This window comes from Neolamprologus brichardi, chromosome 14 (assembly GCF_056152115.1).
Source record: "Neolamprologus brichardi isolate AB-2024 chromosome 14, ASM5615211v1, whole genome shotgun sequence".
Classification (NCBI taxonomy): Eukaryota; Metazoa; Chordata; class Actinopteri; order Cichliformes; family Cichlidae; genus Neolamprologus; species Neolamprologus brichardi.
In genome coordinates, this window is record NC_142117.1 from 15,219,901 (window position 1) to 15,245,910 (window position 26,010).

At 41.1% G+C, this 26,010-nt stretch overlaps 1 protein-coding gene across 1 annotated transcript in view; it reads right to left on the reverse strand.

Annotated features, from left to right (window-relative positions):
• The window catches only part of lekr1 (Leucine-, glutamate- and lysine-rich protein 1), an 86,406-nt gene that overhangs the window by 14,337 nt on the left and 46,059 nt on the right, over positions 1–26,010 (reverse strand). The window contains exons 6-9 of the mRNA XM_006799856.2: positions 22,632–22,713; positions 12,409–12,486; positions 9,405–9,608; positions 2,881–2,956 (exon numbers count right to left, since the gene is read on the reverse strand). Coding sequence (XP_006799919.2) covers positions 2,881–2,956; positions 9,405–9,608; positions 12,409–12,486; positions 22,632–22,713 — 440 coding nt within the window. The remainder of the gene's footprint in view (positions 1–2,880; positions 2,957–9,404; positions 9,609–12,408; positions 12,487–22,631; positions 22,714–26,010) is intronic.

The window sequence follows — 26,010 nt, forward strand, 5'->3', positions numbered from 1 at the left end:
ATGTATACAGCTGTCGTGTGTATTTAAAAAGCGCACCAGAGTGCCCGCTTCCTTTTCATGGGTATAAATTCATGTGAAATCAGGAAGCCCAGAATGAACAATAACCCATATGGATGTGTGTGTTTGTGTGTGTTTGTAAGTATTTTAGTCCAAATAAAGTATGTGTCAATGTCTTCACATCTATGTGTATTTGTGGTGTGTGTGTTCCAGTGTTATATTTGTGCCCGGTACTTGTTCAGGATTAGGAGTACAATGCCTAAAGCAATTCTGTAATTATTTTAAATGATTAATTTTAAATTGACAGCCTAGATACAGCTGGTGGTTTGTACACCACAATAGATTAAAGTTAAATAATCTATATATGATTGAAGTGGAGGCTTTAATTCTAGGGGTTTGGGAATTTGCATTAAGACTGTATTAATTTATTAATTTTTATTATTATTATTTTATCATTTTTATACACAGCGCCCCATGTTCAAGGGTTCAAAATTAATTAGACAAAGTAATATAGTTTTAAATATAGGGATTGTTTTTAATACTTGGAAGGTTAATCTTTGGCCAGTCAATGACTGTGTCCTGATGTCCTGATGTCAGGACTGTACTGCAGCCACGCCGAGTAACGTAAAAGCCACGCTTGATGGGTTAAGATCAGAAACCATTTCCTTATGTTGAGAAACTCGTGGGTTGTTTTCGCAGTATGCTTTGAGTCATCATATTACTTGTACTGTGAAGCACTGTCTGTCAGTTTTGCAGCATTTGGCTGAATCTGAGTGGAGAGTATGGCCCTGTATACTTCAGAAATTATCCTATTAGCACTCGCATTATCAATAAACACTAGTGACCCAGTTCCACTGGCAGGGGCACATAACATGTCTCCATCATGTTTGACAGATGATACGATGTTTTTCTCCTTCTCCATTCTTTGCTGTTTGACCTCATCTTGGTTTCATCGGTACAAAGAAGAGCTGTGCAGCCTCTTTCAGATGTTTTCTAGTAAAGTCTAATCTGGCCCTCTTGCTCTTAAGTCTAACCAGTGGTTTGCACCTTGCTGTAAACTCGCTGTATTTTCATTCACAGGGTGTCTCTTGATTGCAGACGGTGGCAATGACACTACTACCTCTTTTAGGTGTGTTCTTGATTTGGTTTGCAGCTGTTTTTCTTAATAACGGAAATATTCATCATCATGCACTTTAGTCATCTTCTGTGGTCTTTCTGACCTTCTTGATGTTGCTGAGCTGCTCAGTACATTAATTCATTTTAAGAATGAACCAGATTGTTGATTTAGTCCCTTCTAAAGCTTTTTCTCTCTCTGACAGGGTTAGCTGAAAAGCTATTAAAAAAATGTAACACTTTGAGTCAAGTATAGATATTATACCTGCTTTATTTTTCATAAAATAACCAGGGAACAGGCCTCACCTTGCCTTGAAACTGCTTGCCAGTCAATTGCCAATTGTCTATCTTGAGAGGTTTTCTGAATAAACACCTTTTCAACATGCTCTGTAATGACTGAACAAGGCTCTCCAAAGGCAACCTGCAACTTTACAAGCTTTTTGGTTTCACCGCAGGCCTTTGCTGTAAGATCGGTTAATCAATACATAACAACAACGCTGATTTCTTCCTGCCGAGCCTACGTGAAAACTATTTTTGTCTAGTAATTTTCTGCTGTTAGTCAGCCTAGTGAAAACAGATTGTCCGTGCACTCTCCGTACAGCTCCTTAACAGATGTGCCTCTGACAGACAGACAGATGGCTCTAACGAGAGAAATGGCTGACGGGAGGGCGGAGTCTTTATGGACTGAACAGAGAGAACACTTCAGCAGCATTATAAATCGCTTTTAATATAACTTTAGAGTAAGGCAACCTGTTTAGTCAGCTCTGTTATACTGTTTCTCTCTGATTGCTGCAAGCAGATTTCTTCAAGACTAAGATTTCTGTGATGCGATTTCTGGGGTTAAATGTGTTTTAAGGGTGTAGAAGACCTGAGGTAGTGATGTGTATACGTCAAGTCAAACATGCTTCTTTGAATTCTTCTCCACAAATATTTTGCTTGTTATGGCTCTTGAGCAAAGTTGCAGTGCTATTAACTGTGCATCCATATTTTCTCATATAAACATTAATCAGCATAAGCAAAAAAGAAAGAAACGAGACAGAAAGCAGCTTAATTTCCTTCTTTTTTCTGGTGAAATGCCCTCTTTGTTGTGACACACAGCAAAACCTCAGTGACTTTTGCCGCCAGACAGGCAGACAGTGCACTGTTTGACTAATAAAAGGCAGATTGGTTTTGTGTGCGTGTTTGTGTGTTCAATTTATCTGGTGTTAAACAGACTGGTGGTCCTGGTGTCTTGTAATGTTGTCCACATTGTGTGAGTCAGGATTCTCCCTATTAGACTCCTCTGAACTGTGACAACAGCTTGGACGCTCTCCTAAACGTCTGTTTACTTCAGCACTCGGGAACTGAATGTCTGATGTCGGTAAACTGATGCACTCATTTCATCATACAAAATTAAAACAATGCATTGAACAAATTACACCGCTAGTCATCCGCTGCTGACAATGCGTCTAGAATGGTGTTTATTTTACAGGACTGGTATTAATCTTTCTTCCACATAATTCAGCTGCACCGTGTTCATGTAAATGCTTGACCACGTCAAAATGATCTTAAGATGCCAGGCTGCTCAGGGCGCTGTGCAGTGCAAGCATTTGAAAGGAGACAAATGGGGCATTTTTTGGAAAATAAATGGTGGAATAAATAAAAGTCTGCTTAAAAAACCCCCCAAAAAACTGGATACACAAACTGGTTTAGTGCATACCTGCTGAACATATTCTTTATTGGTGTTTATCAGTATTTAAAGGATTATTGTTCATACTGATAAAGACTTACCTTTGTGGCCAGTTGCTGAGTGAAGTCTTCCTTCATCATATTAAGGGCTCTGCCATGAGATTCTAGCATAACATCCCTGCAAACACGCACAGTTCACTCATTAAAAATATCCTGCCTTGCAATAAAAACAATCTACTGCACATGTGATACAATTTTTCTCCCTTTTATGTAAATAGGGCACATTAAACAAGCATCCACTGTGGGGGAGACAACATATCATCAGTTCAACTGCAACATCTGAAGCCCTAGGACAAGATAACTCCCTTCCTTACTCGATACAGCAGAAATAGCAGCCATCTGTTTGTAAAACCAGACTGTAGTGACAAAAATTTGACCAACTGTCTGAGACCAAATAATGCACTCACAGTCCCTGGCTGCTTTTGACTTTAACAAAGACTCCCCCTGCCCACTGCGTAAATGAAAAAACAAAATACACACATAAACCATCAACAGCCCACATACCACAGACATGCTAAAGACATAAAAGCTCAAAAATTGTCTGTGTGAAGTCTAAGAAAGAAAGACAGTGTGGGAGATAAAGCGGAGAGAGCTAGAAAGGGTAAACCTCATTGATTTGTTGATCTTGTGTCCAAATATTATATGTCACTTCAGCAGCTGGTCTGCCTGATAAGATGTGAAGGAGCATAAATTCAAGGCCACAGTGAAACAAGCTGAGCTTTTTTTCCCTTCTTTTTTTTTCTTGCAAATGTTTATACAGAGTAATTTGTAGAAAAGGCTCACTGAGGGAACCCGGAGCAACATTAAGGCTTAGAAACTAATACCAAACAAAGAGCAGTGATCTTGTAGACACATATGAATATTGAATTGTCATTAAGTGGCTGTGTGCAGGAAGGTGAGGACCCAAATGCAAAACTCACAGGAGCAGGACGTGAACTCAAAAACACAGCTTTATTGCTGGGAAAAAGGGCAAAACGGTACAAATTTAACAGGGAAAATACATAACTAATCACACAGGGAGGCACACAAGGAGACGCGACAAGGGACTGAGGGAGATGCGGACATAAATACACAGAAAGATAACGAGGGACGTGGGAGCACACAAGGAACGCAGCTGACACGAATAATCATAACTAGACGGGGCAGGACCAAACACAACACGACCTACACTGACGGGAGACTATCAAAGTAAAACAGGAAGTACACTGAGACACAGGCTGGAGGGGGAGAGAGAGAACACGGAGGAGCAGGAGGGAGAGCACAGACATGACGGGCTGGGGAAATATGGAATAAAACACGAGGGGAAACGAGGCACAAGAACTCACAGATACACGGAGGGAGACACGAGGGGAAATCTAATAAACCATGCTGACCAGAATAACCTAGGAACCATAGGATACAAGAGAACTCAAAAATAACACAGAACGATCAAAAATGCGCGAAAATTCGAAACACATCAAAAAACATAAATCATATCAATAACATCAAGCATGCTGTCGCACATTCACACACACTCAAAGTGGCATGAGAACTCATGCATGCGTAACAGAGATTAACAAAGTGTCTCATGCATGTAAGAAAGAAAAGTCTTGTACGATGGCTGTGTGTAGAAGCACGCACACAGACGACTCTGTACATAAGAGCAACAGCTATATTCCATCTCTTCCTGCTCGGGCCAGACACAATATTATTCACTCCACTGGGTCTGGCTAATCGCATCAGCCTACTCACCACACACACACACACACACACACACACACAATGAAGCATAAAAATAGATGCAGACTCTCGGGTGTGTGTGTGTAGGAGATTTCATTCTGCTGTGATGGGCCATCGGAGTGTAATCGCCAAACAGCACAACTGAATTCTGTATATCAATAAATCATGTTCAGTTCCTTCTAATGATTTCTCCTTATTGAACGGAACTGTGTAAAGTCACAAATGTTAAGAATAAGATATATGATATTTGTAATCCACATACAACACCCACTGAAGCACTTTAATTCCTAAGAAGAACCCAGAGCTCAACAGCCTCTTGGTTTGGGTCAATAATTACATAAATGTAATCATATAAATCTTCGATCAGTAGAAAGCCTTTGTTGTCGAAACATGGTGAGAGCTAATTACAGTCAGGTCCATTATTTGCTGGACAAAAACAGAGTTTTGCTGTTTTGCCTCTGTACACCACCACAGTGGATATTAAACCAAAAAATAAGGAGTGTGGCTGAAGTGCGGTTTACAAAAATGCTGAGTGTTTAGGAATTACAGTCATCTTTTATACACAGTGCCCCACTGTCAAAGGGTCAAAGGTAACTGGACATCTGACACAGTTTCATGGCCTTGATATTTCACGACGAATGATGCAGATAAAATATCTTTAGATAATTCAAAGTGTTGAATTAGTATTTTAGAGCATTTTACCGAGACCCAAAGAGATGTCAGTGCAAGTGAGGGAGGCTATCAGTAGGCTGAAAAAACAAAATAAACCTGTCAGACAGAAACTTTAGGAAAAAACAACAATTGGGTTCATTTTTTAAAAAGAATGAATTCTCTCAGCAGCTCAGCATCACCAAAAGGCCTAAAAGACCAGAAGACTAAAGTGGATGATGACAAAATTATTTCCATGAGTAAGAAAAACAACTTCACAACTTCTAGCAAAGTCAAACGGTGCACGAGGAGGCAGGAATGTCACTGTCAGAGTTTACAGGAAAGAGAAATTTACAAGGTGCAAACCACTGATTACACTCAATAACAAAAAGGTCAGATTAGACTTTACCAAACATCTAAAAGAGCCTGAATCGGGTCACCAGTGTTTATTGATTATATGAGTGCTGATAGAAAGAGCAGAAGGAAGTGTGACGTGTACAGGGCTGTACTCTCTGCTCAGGTTCAGCCAAATGCTGCAAAACTGACTGGGCAGGACTTCACGGTATGAATGAATAATGACTCAAATCATGCTGCAAAAGCAACCCAAGAGTTTCTCAAGGCAAAGACATGCCAATGGCCAAGTCAGTCACCTGATCTCCCCTCAGTAGAGCAGCTTTTCAGTTATTAAATACATAACTGAATTAAGAGAGCAGCTGAAGGTTGTTGCTGTAAAAGTCTTAATTCGAGGTAGGAAACACAGCGTTCTGTGATGAAAATTGGTCCTAGACTTCAATTATCTTTAAGCCTCCGCATGAAAAATGAAAGGACTGCTAAAGGTCAGCATTCAGTTACATCATAATTGAACAGAGAGAAAAACTGTGTGTTTGTCCAATAAATTAGGAAACCAAGTGCAGATTAAGTTATATTTCTAGCAAATGATCCATCAGTTGGTCGTTTCAGCGTCGCTGCAGCGCTCTGGGCAGCAGTGACAAGGCAGTCATATTTCAAACAGCTTAAATACCGTTAATCTAATCAAAGCATATTCCTGGTGTCAGTTTAAATGTTCGTTGACTGATAACTGACTGAGAAGCAAGGATTGGTGTCATTTGTCCATGCTGCTTACATGCAACTGCTTAGAGAAGTACATTTCATTGCATACTCAGTATATTGAGAAAATGACTTTTTTTGCCTGTTCTGAGTATGTGTGTTTTCTAAAGCACAGAGCCTGCAGATGTTTTTCAGTTCAGCTGGTGAAGACGAAGAACCCTCCAAGTTAGGATCTGACAGTTTCATGAAGCTGAAGACTTAATATGTGAGAAACTTGCTGATGCATACAATATTTGTGTATGTCTTTATGTGAGTGTTTTCAGCAGTGTGTGCATGTGTTTCACTGTCAGATATAATTCCCCTCTGATTATCAAATAAGTAGACCCCCGCAGCTATGAAGTGTATCAGACCTTTTAAATTTGCAGTGAGTGCGTGTGTGTGTGTGTTGGCATGTGTGACCCCCTGGGAAGCGTGAGCGTGCAAGTTCAGCCCTCAGAAGGAGGTCTCGGGGGATTACAGGGAGGAATGATGGGAAAATCCGGGAACACTCTCTCGTTCACTCACACGCCAGGCTGCTTTTAAGGACAGGCAAATGTGCTTTTGTGCAGAGTGTGTGTGTGTGTGTGCATGTGTGTGTGTGAGCGGCTGTGTGCAGCGGGTGCTGCCTCATCAAAAGGCACACTCTATTTGCCTACTTCTGCTGATAAAATCTGTGTGCACACACACAGACAAAGAAATTAAACTGTCCGCACATCACAAAGGCAATTTCCACTTTTTTTCCCCTTTTTTTTTGCGTGTTTGTGAATAAACAAAGCGGATCAACAGCTAACACAAATCTCTGCTGACATAATACATCCTCAGGGACACCACTCTCCACCTGGAAAGATGATGAAGATTTCAAAGGCGAGAATCTTCCCACACTAACACACACTTTCAAAGCTTTTGAGCTTTCAAAGCACAAATGGGCTGCCTTGTAAAGAAAAAATTGACATAAATTTACAGCAATAGCAATTTATGAACTGTTAATAAAAAAAAATGAGGGAGAGCCATAATAAAAGTCAAGAACCAGACAAGGATGATATAATACTTTCCACCCAAGAAAACAGTTTGAAGATCAAGAGCACACCAAGAGGCGAGCTTAAAAAAAACCGACAGCGAGAGAGAAGGGTAAACACAGATGAAGGCGATATCTTAGATGTGTGGTTGAAATAAATCTCCTCTATTCTTTTATTAGCCTATATAAGAAAAGCCAGAGGCGTTAAAACCGCTTCTCTGTGGGGCTAGAAAGAGTTCGGTCTCGAGTTCATATTTGTCACGAAAACTCTGCAGCTTGAAACCACTGGAAACAAGCCCTCACCCATTTATGGATGAGGAAGCACACGGATACTCCTGACCTCTCTTGACTTTTAAATCTTTCACTCTGAACCCGCTTTCTGCCACTTTTTCTTTCCTCCTTCTCCCTCCACTTTTCCTCTCCGCTCCGTCTCTCTGTTTTAAACTTTGTGTCAGTTAGACTGAATCAAGGGCACGCTGTCAAGTTTCGTGTGTGTGTGAGTGTATGAGTGAGTGTGTAGATTGTGTGCGGCCCCTGTGACCCATGCTGTGTGCATGCGAAAGCCAGACAGTGTGTGAAGTAACCACCGAAACCACAGTCACAGTCTCCATCCCTCCTCCCTGAAACACTCCTAGCCTCCTACCTCCCTCTCTCTTTCACTCTCCTTTCCTACTTTCTATCCTCACTTTCTCCATAATTTGTTCTCCTTTTTCCTGCCTCCTTCTGCTCTCTTCACCGTCCCTCTGTACTGACCCTCTTGTCCATCCCTGCAATTTCACCACCCCCTCAATCTTACTCTGGCCTGGGGAAAATTTTGCCTGCCAGCTGTTAAGATTGCCCTTTCACTGTCACTTCACAACTGCTTTTCATCGGCAGCTATTTAAAGAGCTGCCGTTCTGAGTTAACGTAGAGATGATGGGGTGAATTATCCTTGCTGCTGCAACTGAGTAGTAGCAGTAATTTGGCTGTCTTTATTACACAGCTGCCACTTTTACTTTCAATCTTGTTTTTTAGTCCTTTTTCACATATGCTCACTAAATGGCTTTGCATATACCATAAAGCATAAATAAAGTACCTATAGTTCCTCTACTGTACTACTACATGTAGTGTAGGCTGCTCTGAGTGGTCAGTAAGAATAGAAAAGTGATATATATTAAAGATGATTTGAATCCTTACAAGCAGACCAAGGATTATTACATAGTAAACTAGTAAACTAGCAAGCAGAGCCTGTGGCTCAGGTGGTAAAGCAGGCTATCTACCAATCAGATGGTCAATCTCTCCTTGGGCCAGAGTGAACCTCAAGTTGCTTTCGAGGCATCCATGTGAATGTTAGATAAAGTAAATGAGTTGGATAGATGGATACACGTGTGTTTGGGTGAATGATACTTGCTGAGGACGCTGAGCACAGAACTACGACGAGTGTTTCTGCTCAAATCAGGCAATAAAAGTGCTGGAAGGGGATAATGTGCAGCACATACTGTAGAGAGGAATGTGTGCCTGTGGGTGGGTGTCAACAGGGAATAAAGCTGGACTCAGGTAGCACTCTAAGTGGAAGCACAGAAGGAGTGGTGATAAGACAGATGCTGCAGATGTGTAGCAAAAGTTTGTAATGTGAAAAGGGTGAGAAAGACCAGAGAACTCCTTTCATGGGTCGCTGGAGGTCGGTGGAGGTGGTTAAGTTGTCTGCAGCAAGAAAAAAATAAAGGGCTTTTGTTTCACGACATTTCACCAGCAGCCACAGAGAGGGTGATATCATTTTCACCTTGTGAATCTGTGTCTGGGTGAGTCATGAAAGTTTATAGGTGTGAAGATGAAAAATGCTACAGTATACCACCCGAGCTATGAGGCCCCATGTCTCCTTCCCACGGCACGCCCCTGTCCCACAATTGTCTTAATTTTTTGTGTATCTGTAACTCCTAAAATTGGTTGCTTTTTCTCCACACTTTGTCTCTGTTACAAACTCTGATAAGATTGAATTACTGCTGTTTGTTTCACTGGCAGCACTTTTATAGATCAAAGTTAGCACCTATGCTGCAAAATGATGAACTACAGAATAGAACAGAATACAATAGAATAGAACAGAAGTCACAGTCATCACCTTTCTTTCTTCAGCTCTCTTGTTTCCTGCTCTGTATTCTCCAGAGCTCTCCTTAGTTGTGTCACTTCCTCTGCAGCTGCAAAGTACTTCTGGTTCATCTGCTCCTCTCTCTGACTGCAAGACAACAGCTGCTTCTGCATGGCATCACATCTCAGTTGGCATGACAACCACCTCTCATGTTTCTCCTCCAGCTCCACTTGTAACCTATGAAAAAGACACATAAGATGAGCGTGCACACATGGCAAGGTTTGCTTTTCAACTCTGTACTGACAGGTCAACCGGTCTGTGTAAGCACCAAGGACAGTCTGTTAGATAAGAGAGAAGCCGTTCATTCTCCAACCTTATCAGACTTCCAAAAGTCAGGAATCCAGCAGGTGAGAAAAAACTGGGACTTTTAAAGTTCATTGGGCCTCATTTACTAACAGCGTGTATACACAAATCTATAATTTATCAATATTTTTGGCTATGAATTTGTTCGTACTTTAGGAACAAATCTATAAGTTACCTGACCGTGCGTACGAACAAATACCAGCAGCTGGAATTTAAACACAAGTCTAAGCCTACTACTGCTACTAATAACAACAATAATCAATCTGATTATTATTATTGCCTTTTGGACATTATACACAGCTGTCTAAAACACTGTGTTCATGACTACAAAAGCAGGCATGTAAAGAAAATAAATACTACAGCTGAGGGAAAGCATAGCCACGCTATGGAGGAAGCTCATTTGTGCCACTTGTATCCACGATCCCAGTCTTTTGGCTTGTGATCATGGGTGAAGGTGGGGACGTAGATCGACGAGCTTCATGTTTACACTCAGCTCTGTTTTAAACTCAATAGACTGGTGCAACGCCCACATAACTGCAAACGTACATATTCCATTACCTCTTATCATATCTTAAATGTTATTATCTTCCATTAAAAAGGACTTCAATCATTGCCAGATGTCATCACTCAGAGTCTAATTTCTTGGCACTGTGCTATGGGTGCTGGAGAGTCAGGGTTTTTTTTTTCAGGAGTTTCTATTTGGGGCTGACAGATCACATCTTCCTTGTCCTTTGTGCAGGGTAAGAACATTTCCATGCACCAATTAGAAAATGATGTTACCTCCTTTATTAGTTTTAATCTTTTAACTTTATGCACATTGTATCAAGCAAAAATGCAATTATATGCAACATTCTCTGACTGGAGGAAATTTGTTTACCATTTAAACCTATTTTCTGCATTCTCCAGCATATAAAATAAAATACTTTTTTGTGTTTACACTCGGTCTTTCAAATAGATGCAAGTAAAACACAGCAAAAAAATAAATAAAATCAAAGATTCAACAGCACTAAGTCCTGTCGCTGTTAAATCTATCTTCACCTGTTTAGCAGGAGCGGTCATGTCAGTGGGGAGATCCAAGTGTCTCTCTGTGAATTTCACATTCTCGTAGCAGCGTGCTCGGTGCTCGCTCAGATTTGAAGTTAAATCTTTCGCTGTATAAAGAAGTTTTCTTCCCGCAGACAGTTAAAAAGCAGACACTAATGTTTTTGTCACCTTTCACAGAATCAAACTCAAAGTAATGTCAGTACTTTCAAGCTTTAAGCACTGCATGGCCGTTCTCTCCCCCACACTCCAGATTATCCATTGTTGTTCTACATACGTCTGTTGCTGCCACGGGCGTCGCACGCTCGTACGTCATTGTCATGAGACACTCTCACAAACAAAATCATGGTTTAGCAACGCAGTAACGCATCGTGCTTATGGGAGAGTAACAGTAATCCAATTACTTTTTTGCAATAGTAATCCATTGCTTTACTGGTTACTTGAAAAAAGTAATCAGATTACCGTATGCATCTCTGGTCCAGAGTACCAAATTTACTTGACTGTTCATTCATGAAAAAACACAGGAGAAAAATAATGAACGGGCAGGTGCACTATCTACGTTGGTCATAGATCTCGATGCTTTATTAGGAGGCAGACAAGCAGGATCAAGTGTTTTTGAGAAAACAGAGAATGAGATGGGCTGACAAAGAGAAACAGAGCTCTAAAGTGGTGTCAAGCACGGAAAGATATGGATTCTCTTGTCTGTTCTCGCTTTTATCTGCTTTAAAGGAATATATTAAAGGAAATTGCAGGGACATTCAAATAAACCTATTTCAAACCACCTGAAGCAAGCGTAACTGGACAGATTCACAGATTGAAGTTCAATTTCGAAATCAGTACCTGCAGCGTTAGAAAGCAGGCACTCATTGGTTTCCCTGCAGAAGCCAAAGTGTTTTGACCAGATAAACATTGTCTTTTGGTACCTATGGTCTCCATTTTTGGGGCAGTTTAGTAAATTGCTGTCTCCTGTTACATTTTCAGGTATGGGGGTATGTTTCTTCAATCTCTCATCCTTCTAAAATAGCTTCCACCTCCCCCAGCGGAGCGCCGCTTTATGTTGAGCCGTATAGGAGCCAGAGGGTTAGATCAGAGGCTTCAGTGTGGGAGGGGAAATAAATCGACGGTGTAATTGAACGCATCAGGCTGCCAGCATCTTAGAACGGGAATACCAGCAAATACCATGTGAAAAAATACACACCCTACATTTATCGCCTGCATGGAAAGATGAGAGGCCTTGTGGGTATACACATGTGGGTTGTGTGAGTGTGACACACATGTGTGTTAGTGTGACGGACTACTGTTTTACCTCGGCATAGCTACAGTACAGTATGTCTACGGATGCGTGTGTGTGTGTGAAACGTGATTCCACGGCAGCTAAGAAGTGCTTCCATCTGTCATGCCAGCCTCACACGAGCTTTGGCTGTGTCGCCGGCACTTTATGGAGCCTAAGATCTCCACAAATGATCCAAGAGCCAACAGTTATACAGCCACCTCTCTTTGGGAGGAAGGAGATGGAGCACAGGAAGAGAATAATTGGAGAAGAATGAGTGGGATGAGAGTTGTGGTTGTGGGAAAGTTGGAGTGACAGAGAATTTATCGGCGATTTATTGGAGAAACAGAAAGAGGAGCAAACCTGAGGAGCTTTACTCTGTGTTCCTTTTCAGAGTCTTCTAGCTGGGACAGCTGCTCCTCACTCCGTCTCTTCTGCTCTCTGGAGACAAAAAGCACATGGCACAGGTGATCATTTCCACCATTTGTTGAGTAAATACATTTATGACCTATTTATGAGCATAGATCTAATATAGCAAGCATTAACTCCCATACCCACAGTTCACATTCAGCCAGAAGGAAATCCATATTCCCTGGGTATGTTTTTTACAATCTCGAGTGTCACTTTAGAGTACTTGAGCAAGATGCCAAATCAATACAGCTGCTATTCTGTGCACTCCTTGACGTGAATCTCCATGTGGAAGAAGCCAAGCTTAACAATGAATCTTCCCTCTGGGATCAGCAAAAGTTCAAGCATACTGTAACTCTTCGAGCACAAAAAAGTGCTGCTGTCTGTCAGTTTGCAACTAAATTGAGTTGCTTTGTTGTGATTCTATTGTAAAAAAAAAATTAGATGGTGTTTTTTAGATCACCTCTTGTTCTATGGGCAGCTGCTGCCTCTTCTCGAGAAAGTAAATCGGCTTTAATTCTAATAGTGCGTGCCATGACAGTGTGTGATACTCCTACCTTCTGTGCATACACATACACAGACACACACATACTTTACCCTAACCCCCCTAACCCTGCCGGCTTCTCAGTCTAATCCCCTCTCTGGCGGCATGATCAGTTAATGTGTTTGGGTGTATGTGTGCGTGCCAGTATGTTTTCGGCCGTCTAGCCGTGTGACCTTGCAAACACACGCAACGAGGATATGGACTGAGAAGGCCTGCACGTCTGAGCTCAGAGGGAGACGGCCTGTTTTCACTTCCAGTGAGACAGATTTTGTTTTTTTTCCCCTGACAAACACTTTGGAATTATTTGTACATTTCAACAAAAGTGGATTCCCAGCCGGAGCAGCTCCTCACTCTATAAGTTCTGTAATCTGCATTTCATGAGTGATTTGATTGCTTTTTAGTAACAGTACAAGCTCTAAAAGCAACATGAAATATGTCTAAATGCTTCGTACAAACACCTGAATCAGAATGCGCAGGCCTAAACCAACTGTAATTTCAGCAAAGTTTTAAAAGTGTGGCTTTAGCCTGACCTTTCTGATTATTTGTCAAGCCAATGCTTGGGGACTAACAGCTCTGACCCTGCAAAAATGGCAGCTTTCCCCCTGAGATGTACGTCTAAAACTATATTAAAAAAAAAAAAGAAAAGGCAACACAGTAACGGCAGCTAATGCCAGACAACCACATTAAATCCATGCCGGAGAGATGAGTTCAGGGTGACACGTAAGGTGTGAATGTGATAGCAGCCAGTGAAAGTATGCGAATGTTAGTCACAGACAGAAGCACAAATACAGGCACATAATGAGAGTAACACTCGCAGCTGTCTGGCTCCAGTAATCAGCCTCCCGCTCTTTGTACCTTCTATCACACACACATCTCCATCCCATTCGCTCTCTCTCTTGCTCTTTTTTTTCTTAACCTTCTTTTCCTCCCGGGCATCTACCGATGATTTGGAACAGACCTCCTGCATTCTTTCTATTCAGCTACAGCATAATACAATTCATACTTTACAAACCACTATGCCTTGTCCCTCTCTCTCTCCCTCCCTTTGTGTTTTCAAGGTCAGAGATGACATGATATCTTCATGATATCTATATCACAATATCTTACTCTCAACTGCTGTTTCCGTTCTTTCTATTCTTTATCTCCCGGTCTCCTGTTCCTGACTCTTTTTCCTCTGAGGTGAAAAGGGCCTTTAAGGGAGAGAAGGATGACTGAGAGAGCGAGAGAGAGAGAGTAAGACAAAGTAAAACGGTGGTCGGTGGTGTTTTCTTTGTGACTTTGCAAGTGCAGTCAAGTGCACAGTGCTCCGTGAGAGCGCTGGAGGACTTTGGGCACATTTGTGGCTACAGGCATGTGGTGCACACAGTGTGCACATGGAAACAAAGTCAGACTCTAGAAGAATCTATTATTACATATTATCAGTAGATGTGTCAGAAGCAGGTTACAATCACAACATGAGGATTCCAGGAAAGTTCCTCCAGGGGAGGAGAGATGGGTTCAGAATAAAAACAATAAAATCCCTTAATTGTCTTTCCCACTGAGTGGACCGAGTTATGTCACTATCGGTAAACCCTGCACGAACTTAAAACAAGGTGAAAAAGCTTCCTGGTTGTGCAAGATTTAATCAAGGTAACCACAGCAGATGTGGCAATCACAGCCTGACGGCACGTAGCATTCAGATCAGAGCCGTCACTTGTTTGCAGGCTTCAGCTGGATGACTGATGGTAAAAGGAATCACATTAATCTTCGCCCGTCTTTCGTGGCCACATTTCTTTCCCCTGTGTAATTAGATGTGTCACACAGTTCAGGAATGCCTCGTAAAAGTGAAGCAGACCAGGAAAATATTCGAGTGACCAAAACTGCGCACGGTTTGCTGCCGATCGGGCCTGAAGCAGGACAGGTGGCAGTCAGTGGAGGATGTGGTGAATCGCAACACCAAAACTGAAATGCTGACTCAGAGTGGTGTTGTTCTTGGCAACCGGTCACAGGAAAGCAGACACTTGCAACGTTAGGGAAATGCATTTATTTTTGTGGTGCGTGCTTACAAAAGAGTGAGATTTCTTTTGAATTTGAAAAGGGAAGAGTACAGAAAAAAAAAGTCTTCTTTCTCAAAGGGCTGTGGCTGATTTTTATCTAGCATGTGATAAACAGCAGAGTGTGGTGAGGGTGGAAAAAAAAAGACAGAAAAAAATCTGTTTCTGTGTCACGGACAAAAAGAACTCGTGGGAAACGGGGCATCCTGAGAGCAGTCGCTATACTACTGCCAATAACCACACAGACATATGACATAATGCACACACACTGGCTTTAATGCACACACATGCAGGCACACACATACACAGGGCAGCCAGCGTGCATCATCCTTATGAAAACAAGCTGTTTCACATCAATCACATCAATCCTTTGCTCTTTCTCTCTTGACCTTCACTCATTTCACCAACCACTCTTTCATCTTTCCTCTCGTGCTCCATGCGTCCTATCCCATCTTTCATCTAACCCTCTCTTCCAACTAATCCATCCTTTTAACCGGGCCTGCGTCTGCGTTGGATGAGCCATGTGTTCGTCCTCTGATGAAAGGACGAGCTCGGTGTCTCCTGCCAATCAGAAAGCAGCAGGACTCTTCCCAACACCTCTTCCAAACGACTCATCCAGAGATATAGGCGGAGGTTTGTGAACCTCTCTGTGATGCACTGACAAATGCTGACAGATGATACATAGCCAGTAGCGTGAGTCGTAAATCAGATTAATAAAAGTTAATCCACATAAGGAGCAGAGTTTGCATGCACAGTGTATTATAAATTAGCGTTATTTTTGGATGAAAGGAAGGTTATAAAAGTATCCTAAAAGTCTGTAAGTCACTTTGTTTGCAAATGAGAGAACAAGCTGCCCTTGGCTGGTCAGAATGCACAGCAGGATCAAATAAAATTCCACAGCTGTGGACTGTCCTCAGATATGTGTGTTTCCAAAGCAACCAGATAGTGCCACAGAAGCAAAACAGGTGTGGATGTCTGATTGAGGTGTGCATCAAAGGTTGGGGAGTTGTCATGGCGATGGCTTTTACACAAAGATTTTTTTTTTATGCTCTTAAATATCAAGAGTGAATCAAGGGTCCAACATGCTCTGGAGACGTGAAGATACAAGTTGAGACTAAAAGGATTCAGGATGCACAGAGACGCCCATAAACTCCCACAAAACAGCGACTGTGGCCGTTTTAGTCAGCATCAAGCGGACAGTGAAAGGAGGGTCGACTCAGACGTCCCATCTGGACCTCAGTCTTGACCTCGGCTGACTGTCTGCCACACACGAAACAGAGTAATCACTCCCTTGTGCTCATTGTTTTTTCTAACCAGCGACATTCGTTCAAGTAGAGCACAAATCTGTGGCACACCCATGCAGTGTTTAACAACTTGTTTAGAACATGCAAACCACACAGCAGTTAAAATCAGCTGTTATATTTATGCATCGGGATTTAAATTCATAAAACTGAAAAATATTCTCTATTGCACTTTCTTATAGTACTTACTTAATAACAAAATTGGCAGCTTTAGTAATAATAACATTATTTATGAATGAATATAACTTGTTTGGATTTTTTTTTAACACTTTGGCACTTTTTTAAGCAAAGCAAGATGAATTTTTATCAAGACTAACACAATTATTCCTGAATTAACTGACATAACGTTTACTCAATATTACACTTAAGGCACTTTGTACTTTTATTCAAGAAGTACTTCATTTGATTTCCAGGTAAAAAAGATTAAAGCAGGAAATATGATACCAAGATACAAAAATAAATATACCCAGTTTTGATAAATATTCAAGCAAATTTACAAAACATGTTCAGACAGTTGGCGCGCCAAACTGGCCTACAGCTACCATTGTAATTGACAACAGTGAGGAACTGCTCAGATACCTACATGTCAGCCCCTGTTTCTCTGTCATCATCTCCATACACACCCTTTATCATGCAATAAAGTCTTAGGCTTGAACATATTTGCCTGATCCTCCTCACCTAACTCATCATGCAACATGGCCTTAAGGCTGATTCTCCCTGTAGCATTGTATCTCCATATGTCAGGTCGCGTCAGACTGCAAACCTCGCCTCCGTCATCTCTGTCTCTGCATTCATCCCTGTGTTAGATGGATGTGCACGTTGCACATGCGTGGCCACAAAGTCAAATTAAGGTTGGGTACATGCAAGCATGCAGAGGCGTGAGCAGTTTTTATGGCAAGAAAGAGGGCAGCGGGTCAGATGGAATTAGCTTAAAAATAAAACACAAAAGTACAGAATGAGAACAATCTGTTTCATGCAAAAGCAGTCGAAGAGAAGAGGACACGGACATGGAAAGAAACACAGGAAAACTATTATTTGTGCACCGCAGTAAACTGTTTGCTTTCTTCAGTTTCACTGAAGAAATATAATATTCTTTGCAATTGATTGCAAACAGACTAGTAACTGGAGACCAGTATCTAAGCAGGTTTTTAATTCTAAATACGCACCAGTAACATCAGTGAATGTTAACCTTGAATTATATTCACACTGCTGTGTACAGTGCTGTGCAAAAGTCTTGAACCGCAATAAGCAATAGTTCTCCAGGCTTTCTGAAGGTGATCCTTCCTCTTTGTGTGTTTGGGGTTTTCTTATGCACATGATACGTGTTTCACAGACCCACATGATACAGAATAATTATGAATTAATTCCACAATCTCAATCATTCTGCATATATTACATTCAGTACCATCAGTAATGTTTCTAAACCTGATTAGCATTGAATAAATCCTGAAGCACAGTGAATTTATTTGCACAATTTATTGTAAAGTTTGCTCCTGTTGGAGGAAGAGTCCTTCTTCTGGAAAACCTGAAGTGCTTCTTCTTTTTCAGGCACTTTTCCTGTAGACATTTGTTCTGTGCTATGAGATTTGTCATTTCAATAATAAGTTCTTTGTGTTGTAACTCAAATTTTCTCCAGCCCTTTAATTTTTCGTGATTTTTTTCATGCTTTTCTTGGAGTTCTCACTGTTTCTCTTGCAGCTCTTTATATTTTTCTTCTTGAACTTTCTTTTCCTCATGCATGTTGTGGTTTGTTTGTTGTACCTTGTCTTGGATGCCCAGCAACTGATGTCTCCTCTGCAGTTCTTGAAGTGTAGACTGGATAGTTTATGTTTTTTCTCTTGTCGTCACTTCTTCTCTTGCATTTCAGTGTTTATGTACTGTGCTTTGTTATATAGTCCTTTCAAATTGGTATTTTTGCTCATCATTGCTTGGATTTTACTCTAAATTTCTGTGCATCTTTTCCCCTGTTCTTGTTTCTTATCCTCAATTTTATTGTTTTTGTCCTTTGCTTTGTAAATAATGGTAATTCTGTATTTTTCTTCATGAAGTCTTGGAGAACATGTTGCATTTCTCTTTGTGTTTCTTCCAATTGTACCTTGTCTTTCAGCAGTTGTGCATTTCTTCAAAACGCTTCATTAAACATCACTTGAAGCCCTTCCTTTTGTTTCTTCATGTTCTGAAGCTTGCACTGTATCTCTTTGTGTTTTTCTTGAAGCTTGAACTGCAGGTCTTTGTAATTAGTTTTCTGCTCTTTTTTCTCTTTTAGCAGTTTTGTATTTCTCTGGAGCGCTATACTAAACATCATTCGCAGGCCCTCATTTTTTCTCCATATCTTGGAGCTTGCACTGCGTCTCTTGGTTTATTGTCTCCATGTTTTGGACTTTGCACTGCATTTCTCTGTGATTCTCCTCCACTTGAGTTTTCTCCTCTTGCATTGTTTATTTAACCTTTTCTCAGGTGTTGTTTTTCTTTGATACAACGCTGAAATGCTCTCCTGAGGGCTTCAAAATCATCACACTGAGGAACACTGGGGTGATCTCTTTGTCGTGGGTGGTGTTTTTTCTGACATTTTGGTACCTTGATACAATGCCTCTGCAACGGCGCTAATCTAACCAATTGTTTAAGACAGAAGACCTTCCAGAATCAAGTTTCCAATTCTGAAAGCCTCTTATCAAGCCTCATCAAGCTACTTAAAACTTGGTTACTTCTTCACTCGTTTACAGTCTAGTCCTCACTAAACGCTCCATTAAAAAAAATCAGAATTTCATGGTTCGAGCTTTAAAGAGCTAGCGAAATGTAAAGAAATGAGCACACACATGAATTCCACTCCACCACCCACCTGATAAGCTTGTGTAACTGAAGACAGCAGCACAAACCTGCCCCAAAAACACAGAACGGATTTTTGTCACAATGGGAAAAAGAAGAAACATTAGTGAATAATTTTTCGAGGGTTAAAAAAGGTAATCGATGGGAACATTTGACGTGCAGTGAGCAGTTAAAGTGTGCATGTGAAAACACTATTCGTGCTTGATGAAATGTCGCTGCCAAGTCACAGCTTATCAAACAGCTGTAAAAAGACATTTTACCACAGCAATAAATGTCAGACTGATGTTCCTGAACACATCCTCGTGGGACTCATGAGGGTTTGAGAAATTATTAATTTTAACCGAACATCCTGCTCCATTTTTTTGCGTATCTTTATCTTTAAGGCTAAAGGCAGGAAGCAAAATGCTCTGCGAAGTTTTACAAAGGGAAGCAAATGTTTCTTTTTGTTGTCCAATTTACACAGCTGCATGTGTGTATATCTATTTATCTATCTATTTATACGCCTGTGGCTTATGACAGAACTTGCCAAACATGGCAATAAAACACCTGCAAAGAAGAAGTGCCATTTCACTGAATGCGAAACTGAATGGTTATCTCAGATCTGGAATCACGAACAGAACAAACACGAATAAACAGCGACAGAATGACTGAGGCTGTCAACTCAGTGGCAGAAGTGGAAAGCCTGTCGACAGCAAGATGGCCAGCAACTGTTCCTAACTCATGAGCTGGAAAACATTAGCCAAGGTGAAATTCGGTGGACTGGTCACTTTAGTAAACAGACTGAATTTTAATAAAACATTTAATTAAAGCAGACATATTGCACTCGTTTTTAGTTCCATATCCTGGGACTTTGGAGAGTTGCTTTGCAAGATTTATAGTTCAAAATAATCCTTATTTCTCCCACACTGGTCCCAGCCCCTCAGTCTAGCCCCTGCCTGAAACAAGCTCCTCTACTGTTAATCTATAATTTTACTTTCAATGTAACAGAGAGAGAGACAATATTAACCAAAGATCCAGAAAAACGCATTATATAAATGTTATAAATTTCCATATTATTGTGAGAAAAAAGTATTGTTCTCCAAGCAAAACATGACTTCATCCTTGGTGGAGAAACCCTTGTTGACGAGCACAGCAATAAGATGTTTCTTGTACTTGGTTGCCAGGTTTGCACACATCTTTTAGCCCACTCCTCACAGAAACTCTCTAAAACCTTTAGGTTTCTTGGCTGACAACTGAAATCTTCAACTCCCTCCACAGATCTTCTACAGGACTGAGGTCTGGAGACTGGCTAGGCCACTCCATGACCTTAAGTGCTTCTTCTTTAGCCACTTCTTTGTTGCCTTGTTGGGATGTCTCTGGTTACTGTCACGCTGAAAGAAAGCCCCTTCCATGACCCATTTCGAGTGCTCTCACGGAGGTTCTTATACAAGATTTTATTGAACATGATTCCAGAAGCACAGGTGAATCTGCAAAAGGAAAATATGCTGCTGCAGGTCTGTACCGCTCTCCACCACACACGGGCAGCTTTATGGAAATCGCAGACAGATATCATTCATAACACTGACAACACTGCAACAGAATTAACGGAGCGGGAAAATGTTTTGCCTGATATAACTGGAAAAGATGCCAAACAAAAAAACTCGGGCAAACCTTTTTTTACCTTATTTCATAATCTAGACTTAAATGCTCGTAAACACAGACACCTTTCGTTAGGAACATAAATTGAACCAACGCACAATATAACAACCACAGCTATTCACAATCCTCTAGATCCCACATAGCAAGCAGGTCTGGCCCAGATCTGGTATCAAGCCAGCACTGCTGACTGACTTCTGGCATGGTAAGTGGTAGGGCTGGGCCATATCATACTGTTCACGGTAATACCAGTATAATGTTGGGCAACGATAGAAAAATGAAATATCGCGATAGAATATGGGTAAAACGCACATGCGCAGTGCCTTTGTTTTCATACGCACACAGTGGAAAAAGCATGGCAGCGAAAGCAGATCGTTGAATGAAACGGATAAACCAGAATTGGTTTGTAAAAATGCTGCAACTTCAGTGGTGTACTCAGATACACAACAAAGCACTATTTTTGGTAGAGCATGCTAGCGGGCCGTCGTTATTACCGTGTTATTTGGAAAATACTGCACATTTAAAATCAATCCTTTGATTTTTCTGAAAATCAACAGTGCCCCTTATAATCCAATGGGCCTTATGTATGAATTCTGGTTGTGTTTACTGACCTTGAAATGATTTTATGTCGTACACGGCGCTCGAAAATCTGTCTAAGCTACGAACCCGGACTGCTTGATGGATTGTCTGAGCATTACGGCTATATTAGGCAGGCGCCTCGCGGAGTGATACGTACTGTGTTTCAACATAATATTACCATATTGTGTATAACCTCTTTATTTCTCAAAAATATTTGAGCACCACAAAAGATTTCCACCCTGACAAAATGAATTTGCCGTCATGTTACAAACACTATTCTATCATCCCGAGCTGCTCTTTTTTACAATGCGAGCGCGATAAATTGCTTTACTTTGTCTGTAAAATGACGAACATGATATATCTCACCTAAATTAACAATCTTACTCACACCTCTGAAGCGCAATAAACCCAAGAGTTGTCAAAACCTGAAGACTGGCAGGAACTGCATAGTTTCTCTGGGTTTGGCACAGTTGGACCCAGTTCCTCATGTTCTTAAAGAAAACAACTTTTGAAAGCCTAAAGCAGCATATGAGCCAACTATCATCCTGAGTCATAAAATCACAACTTGTTCTCATCTGCTCATCAAAAAGCTCCTCCAACAGCACCACATAATAACATTACGTACAGCTTTAGCTATTTGTCTGATTAAAAAGTTGCATTTTTTTATTTATTAAAAAAAGACTAGCTAAAAACTACAGTCACAATTAATAAAGTGCTTCCCTAAAGGAAAGAGGAGGAATTGAGGTAGGTGTATGTGCAAACAGACAGAAATATGTGATGGCAATAAAAAAAAATTTAATGTACAATATGACATATTTTAAAGTGTCAGAATGTAACAACTACAGCATTATGTCAATGACGTCTATGTATTGTGTTACTAAAATAAAACACCAACACCCAGGATCTGGATGGACTACAAAAACAAAAAAACAGTCACTCCTGAGAAAGCTATTTTCTACATATCGTGTATTTATCCTCTGAGCAGACCTTTGTTTTAGTCTTTACAGTAAAATCCTCTGGTGTTGCAACCTGACAAGCCTGGTATGCAGACAGTGAGCATTTCCTGGTCTGGGTGGAGTCAGTGAGGCTGCACTTGGATGAGGGAAGTTATGTGTAGAGTAAAAGCCTTGCAGTGACCTGCTCTTTACCCGGCATATTTCAAATACCACGGATCACCTGCGTCCACATCGGTGCACGTGTTTGCGTGCGTGTTTGTGTGTGTGTGTTTTGTTTGTTTTACCACATACTGCAGACACTTACATCAGCTGCTGGCTTAGGCACTCTTTCTCTTCTCTCATGTTCTGAAGCGCCACGCTGGAATTCTTCAACTCCTCACTCAGTGCTGTTTACACAGACAGACACACAAACGCTTACTTCATCCGATGAAGATGCGGTAAAAGCTTACAAAAGTCATCTTGCATAAAGACAATGAGAGAGGATATGAGAGCGACGGAGTGGGCTGTGTTTTCTATCAGATGGTTCATTGTACTTGAGCAAAGGAGGACGGCTCACATCAAATAAAACACTGTGCAAATGTGACATTTGTAATAATGAGGAAAAAACACAAGTGGAGGAAGAACACAAAATAAAGCTCATAGTGTATCATAAACAAGAGCTGATGTCAGAAATACACGAGGGTTGGTTAAAATAAAAAGTCATAGACACGAGCTGAACACGAGGAAGAGAGGGAGAGCCGAAAGATGGGAATGTGTTGACAGGAAAGCTGGGACTCGGGAGGTAAAACAGTGAGACGGTAGAGTAGCCTGTGTTGTTGTGTGTCTGACGCAAAGTAGCTGCTGTATTGCTGCTGCTTCTTTCCTTCACTGCCACCTTGGTGGTTTGATACAGCATGTAGACAAAACCAAATCACTAGATTAAAAAAATAAAACAAGAATAAAATAGCAGAGAAACGTGAATCTTGAAAGGATCTTTAAACAAAGGCTTAATCTAGATGCGTGCTGCACAGGTATGGGGGGCAATCATTATTCTGCCGGTTTCCAGGCCACTGAATACATGTATTAAAAACGGACATGGAGGAAATGGCTGACTGAGATATTTAGACTTTATGTCAGGCCAACAGCTTGCAACACTGCAGCGCTGGACTTCTTTCTCCATGCAAGAGTGGCTCTCATGCAAGAGAAAAGCACTTATGCTTCGAGTCTGAATAGTGAATAACATGCCACTGTGTTCACTGGAAAAACCATGTGCATGTAGCTGTCATAAGTGTAAATATTTGCATACCAGCCCTCGTCTTCAGCTAAATATGTATAAAATGACAAAGGCTTGCAATCATAAATTGCATAATCAGCAAGCACGGGCATGTACAGCTGCCAGTGGAAGTGGGCCACCAGTGTTTATCGATGATGGTTCTGCTGATAGAAGCAGCAGGATGAACTGTAAAGTGTATAGAGCAATACTCTCAGCTCATATTCAGAGAAATGCTACAAAACTGATCAGACTCAGTTTCACAGTGCAAATAGATAATGATCCAAAGCGTGCCGCAAAAGCAACCCGAGAATTTCTCGACGCAAAGACGGGATATTCTTCATTGGCCAAGTCAGTCATTTTATCTCCCGATAGCGCATGTTTTTGAATTACCGGAGACAAAACTGAACGCAGAGAGACACCCAAACAAGCAGTAACTGGAGGCGGCTGAAGTAAAGGCCTGGCAGAGCATCTCAAGGGAGGAAACACAGCATTTTGTGATCATGAGTTCAAGACTTTAAGGAGTAATTGACTGTAAAAGACTTCTATAAAACTGTCAAAAATGATCTTTATATTTAAAGTAACGTTAGGTTGTCTAAACTAATACAAACTGCTTGTCAGTCAATTGTCCATTTATTCAAAACTACAAAAGAAGTATTATTGTACAAAAACTTTTGGACTTAACTGTAGATTTTTAATGCTTTGTTCACCAAGTTAAACCCTGAGGGCTATTAGCATGAACTACTGTTAGTTTCTGTGGCTCTGCAATAATCAATCCCGGTGGAAATAAAAGCATAAACTGAAATTTTATGGTTGTCTAGAAACATGAATTGTAATATTTGTCAGATAACTATGATAAAAAAGCTTATATTGTTACTTCTTTTGTGGTGTGTGGCTTTTTATTGTTAACAACGAGAGTCACCTTTAAAGCAAACCTAATTTAATATTAGGAAATTTAGTATTACATTACATAAGTACTACATATTCAAAAATTTAAAAATAAAAAAGCAGCTCCTGCAGGTTGTAATACCTGCTGCAGTATGAAGAAATGTGTAGAAACATAATTGAATTCAAGTTATTTATGATGTTTTGAAATCATGCCGGAGAAGTGGAGCTTTATAGCATTTTTGTTGCGTTGCCACATAACGCGTTGTTACGGCAGGGCATCGTGGCTGCAGGCCTGGAGAGCTCTCAAACCGATCCAGCAATGTCAGCCTGACATTCTCCTGCTCCCGTCTTTGTTTTCTTTGCTTTCTCCCTCTCTTGTTTTCTCTCTTTTCACTCTTCCCTTCACTGTCTCTCTTCTCTCAGTCTTTTTTTTTCATCCAGCTTCCTCTCTTTCTGTGTCTCAGTTTTCTCCCTCTCACCCTTCTCTCTTTGTTTCTTATCTTGGCTCTAACTTCCATTCCCCCTTTCTTTCGCTCGCTCTTTCAGCAGGAAAAGGGGAGTGTAGGAGGTCCTTCTCCAACTGGCAATACACTGATAATTGCTTTCTGGTCACTGTGACATGACAAGGTCTGCCAGGGTAAAGCGGCACAGCTACATGCTCAGAAGGACGCGCGCGCGCACACACACAGCAAAGGCAAGAAGTGTGTGCGTGAAAAGCAGCGAACACACAGAAACACGAGCCCCGACAAAAGGCTCGCACAGAAAGACTCGCAAATAAACACTGCAGCAGCAGTCGTGTCCAAACAGCAATAGCTGTATAAATACTTGATGGAGCAGAAAGGTTTTGCGATGACAGCGAACCAGCTGGTCTGACTTTCTCTGCAGCTCTTCTATTGTGTCCTCGCTGCTAACAAAAAGACACACACAGTGTAACAAGGTGGCTGTAAAAATTACAGCAACTTACTAGCAGCTGGCCACAGACATTTTAGAATAGCCTCGCTGTATTGTCACTGGGGTAGTGCTTTGTGCTGTGCTGCAGTCACAGAACATTTTATTTACTCTATAATACACCACAGAGCAGTACATGACTGCTTTTGAGCACCAATACTTTAATAAACGACTTCTTCCCTTTGACATATTGACCAGTTATGTGGGGCTGGATCGATTGTTTGGTTGATATGTTCCCATTTGACCACATCCTTCCAGATTGGACGATCATTGATGTTTTGTTTAGGGAGAAAAGCATTTGTTTTGTTATTTTTGGCAAAGGGAGGACGAGACAACATGTGAGAACTCCTCAGTCCTCAGCAACTTTGGACTCGCCCAACCTAACGCAAACTGCCAGCTCCAGTGTATTTAGTGTTTATGTGTTCTCGACATTTGCTTGGCTGCAAACAACAATGTCAAAGAAGTCGTTAATGTGGCTCCATTCTGTTAAGTAAGATGGCCAAGTAGTCAACTGGAAACTTTGCGGCGGTTTGCATATAACAGCTCAACAACCAACAAGGAAGAGCATCCAAGAGCAGTGAACTAACTTGTCTTTGTT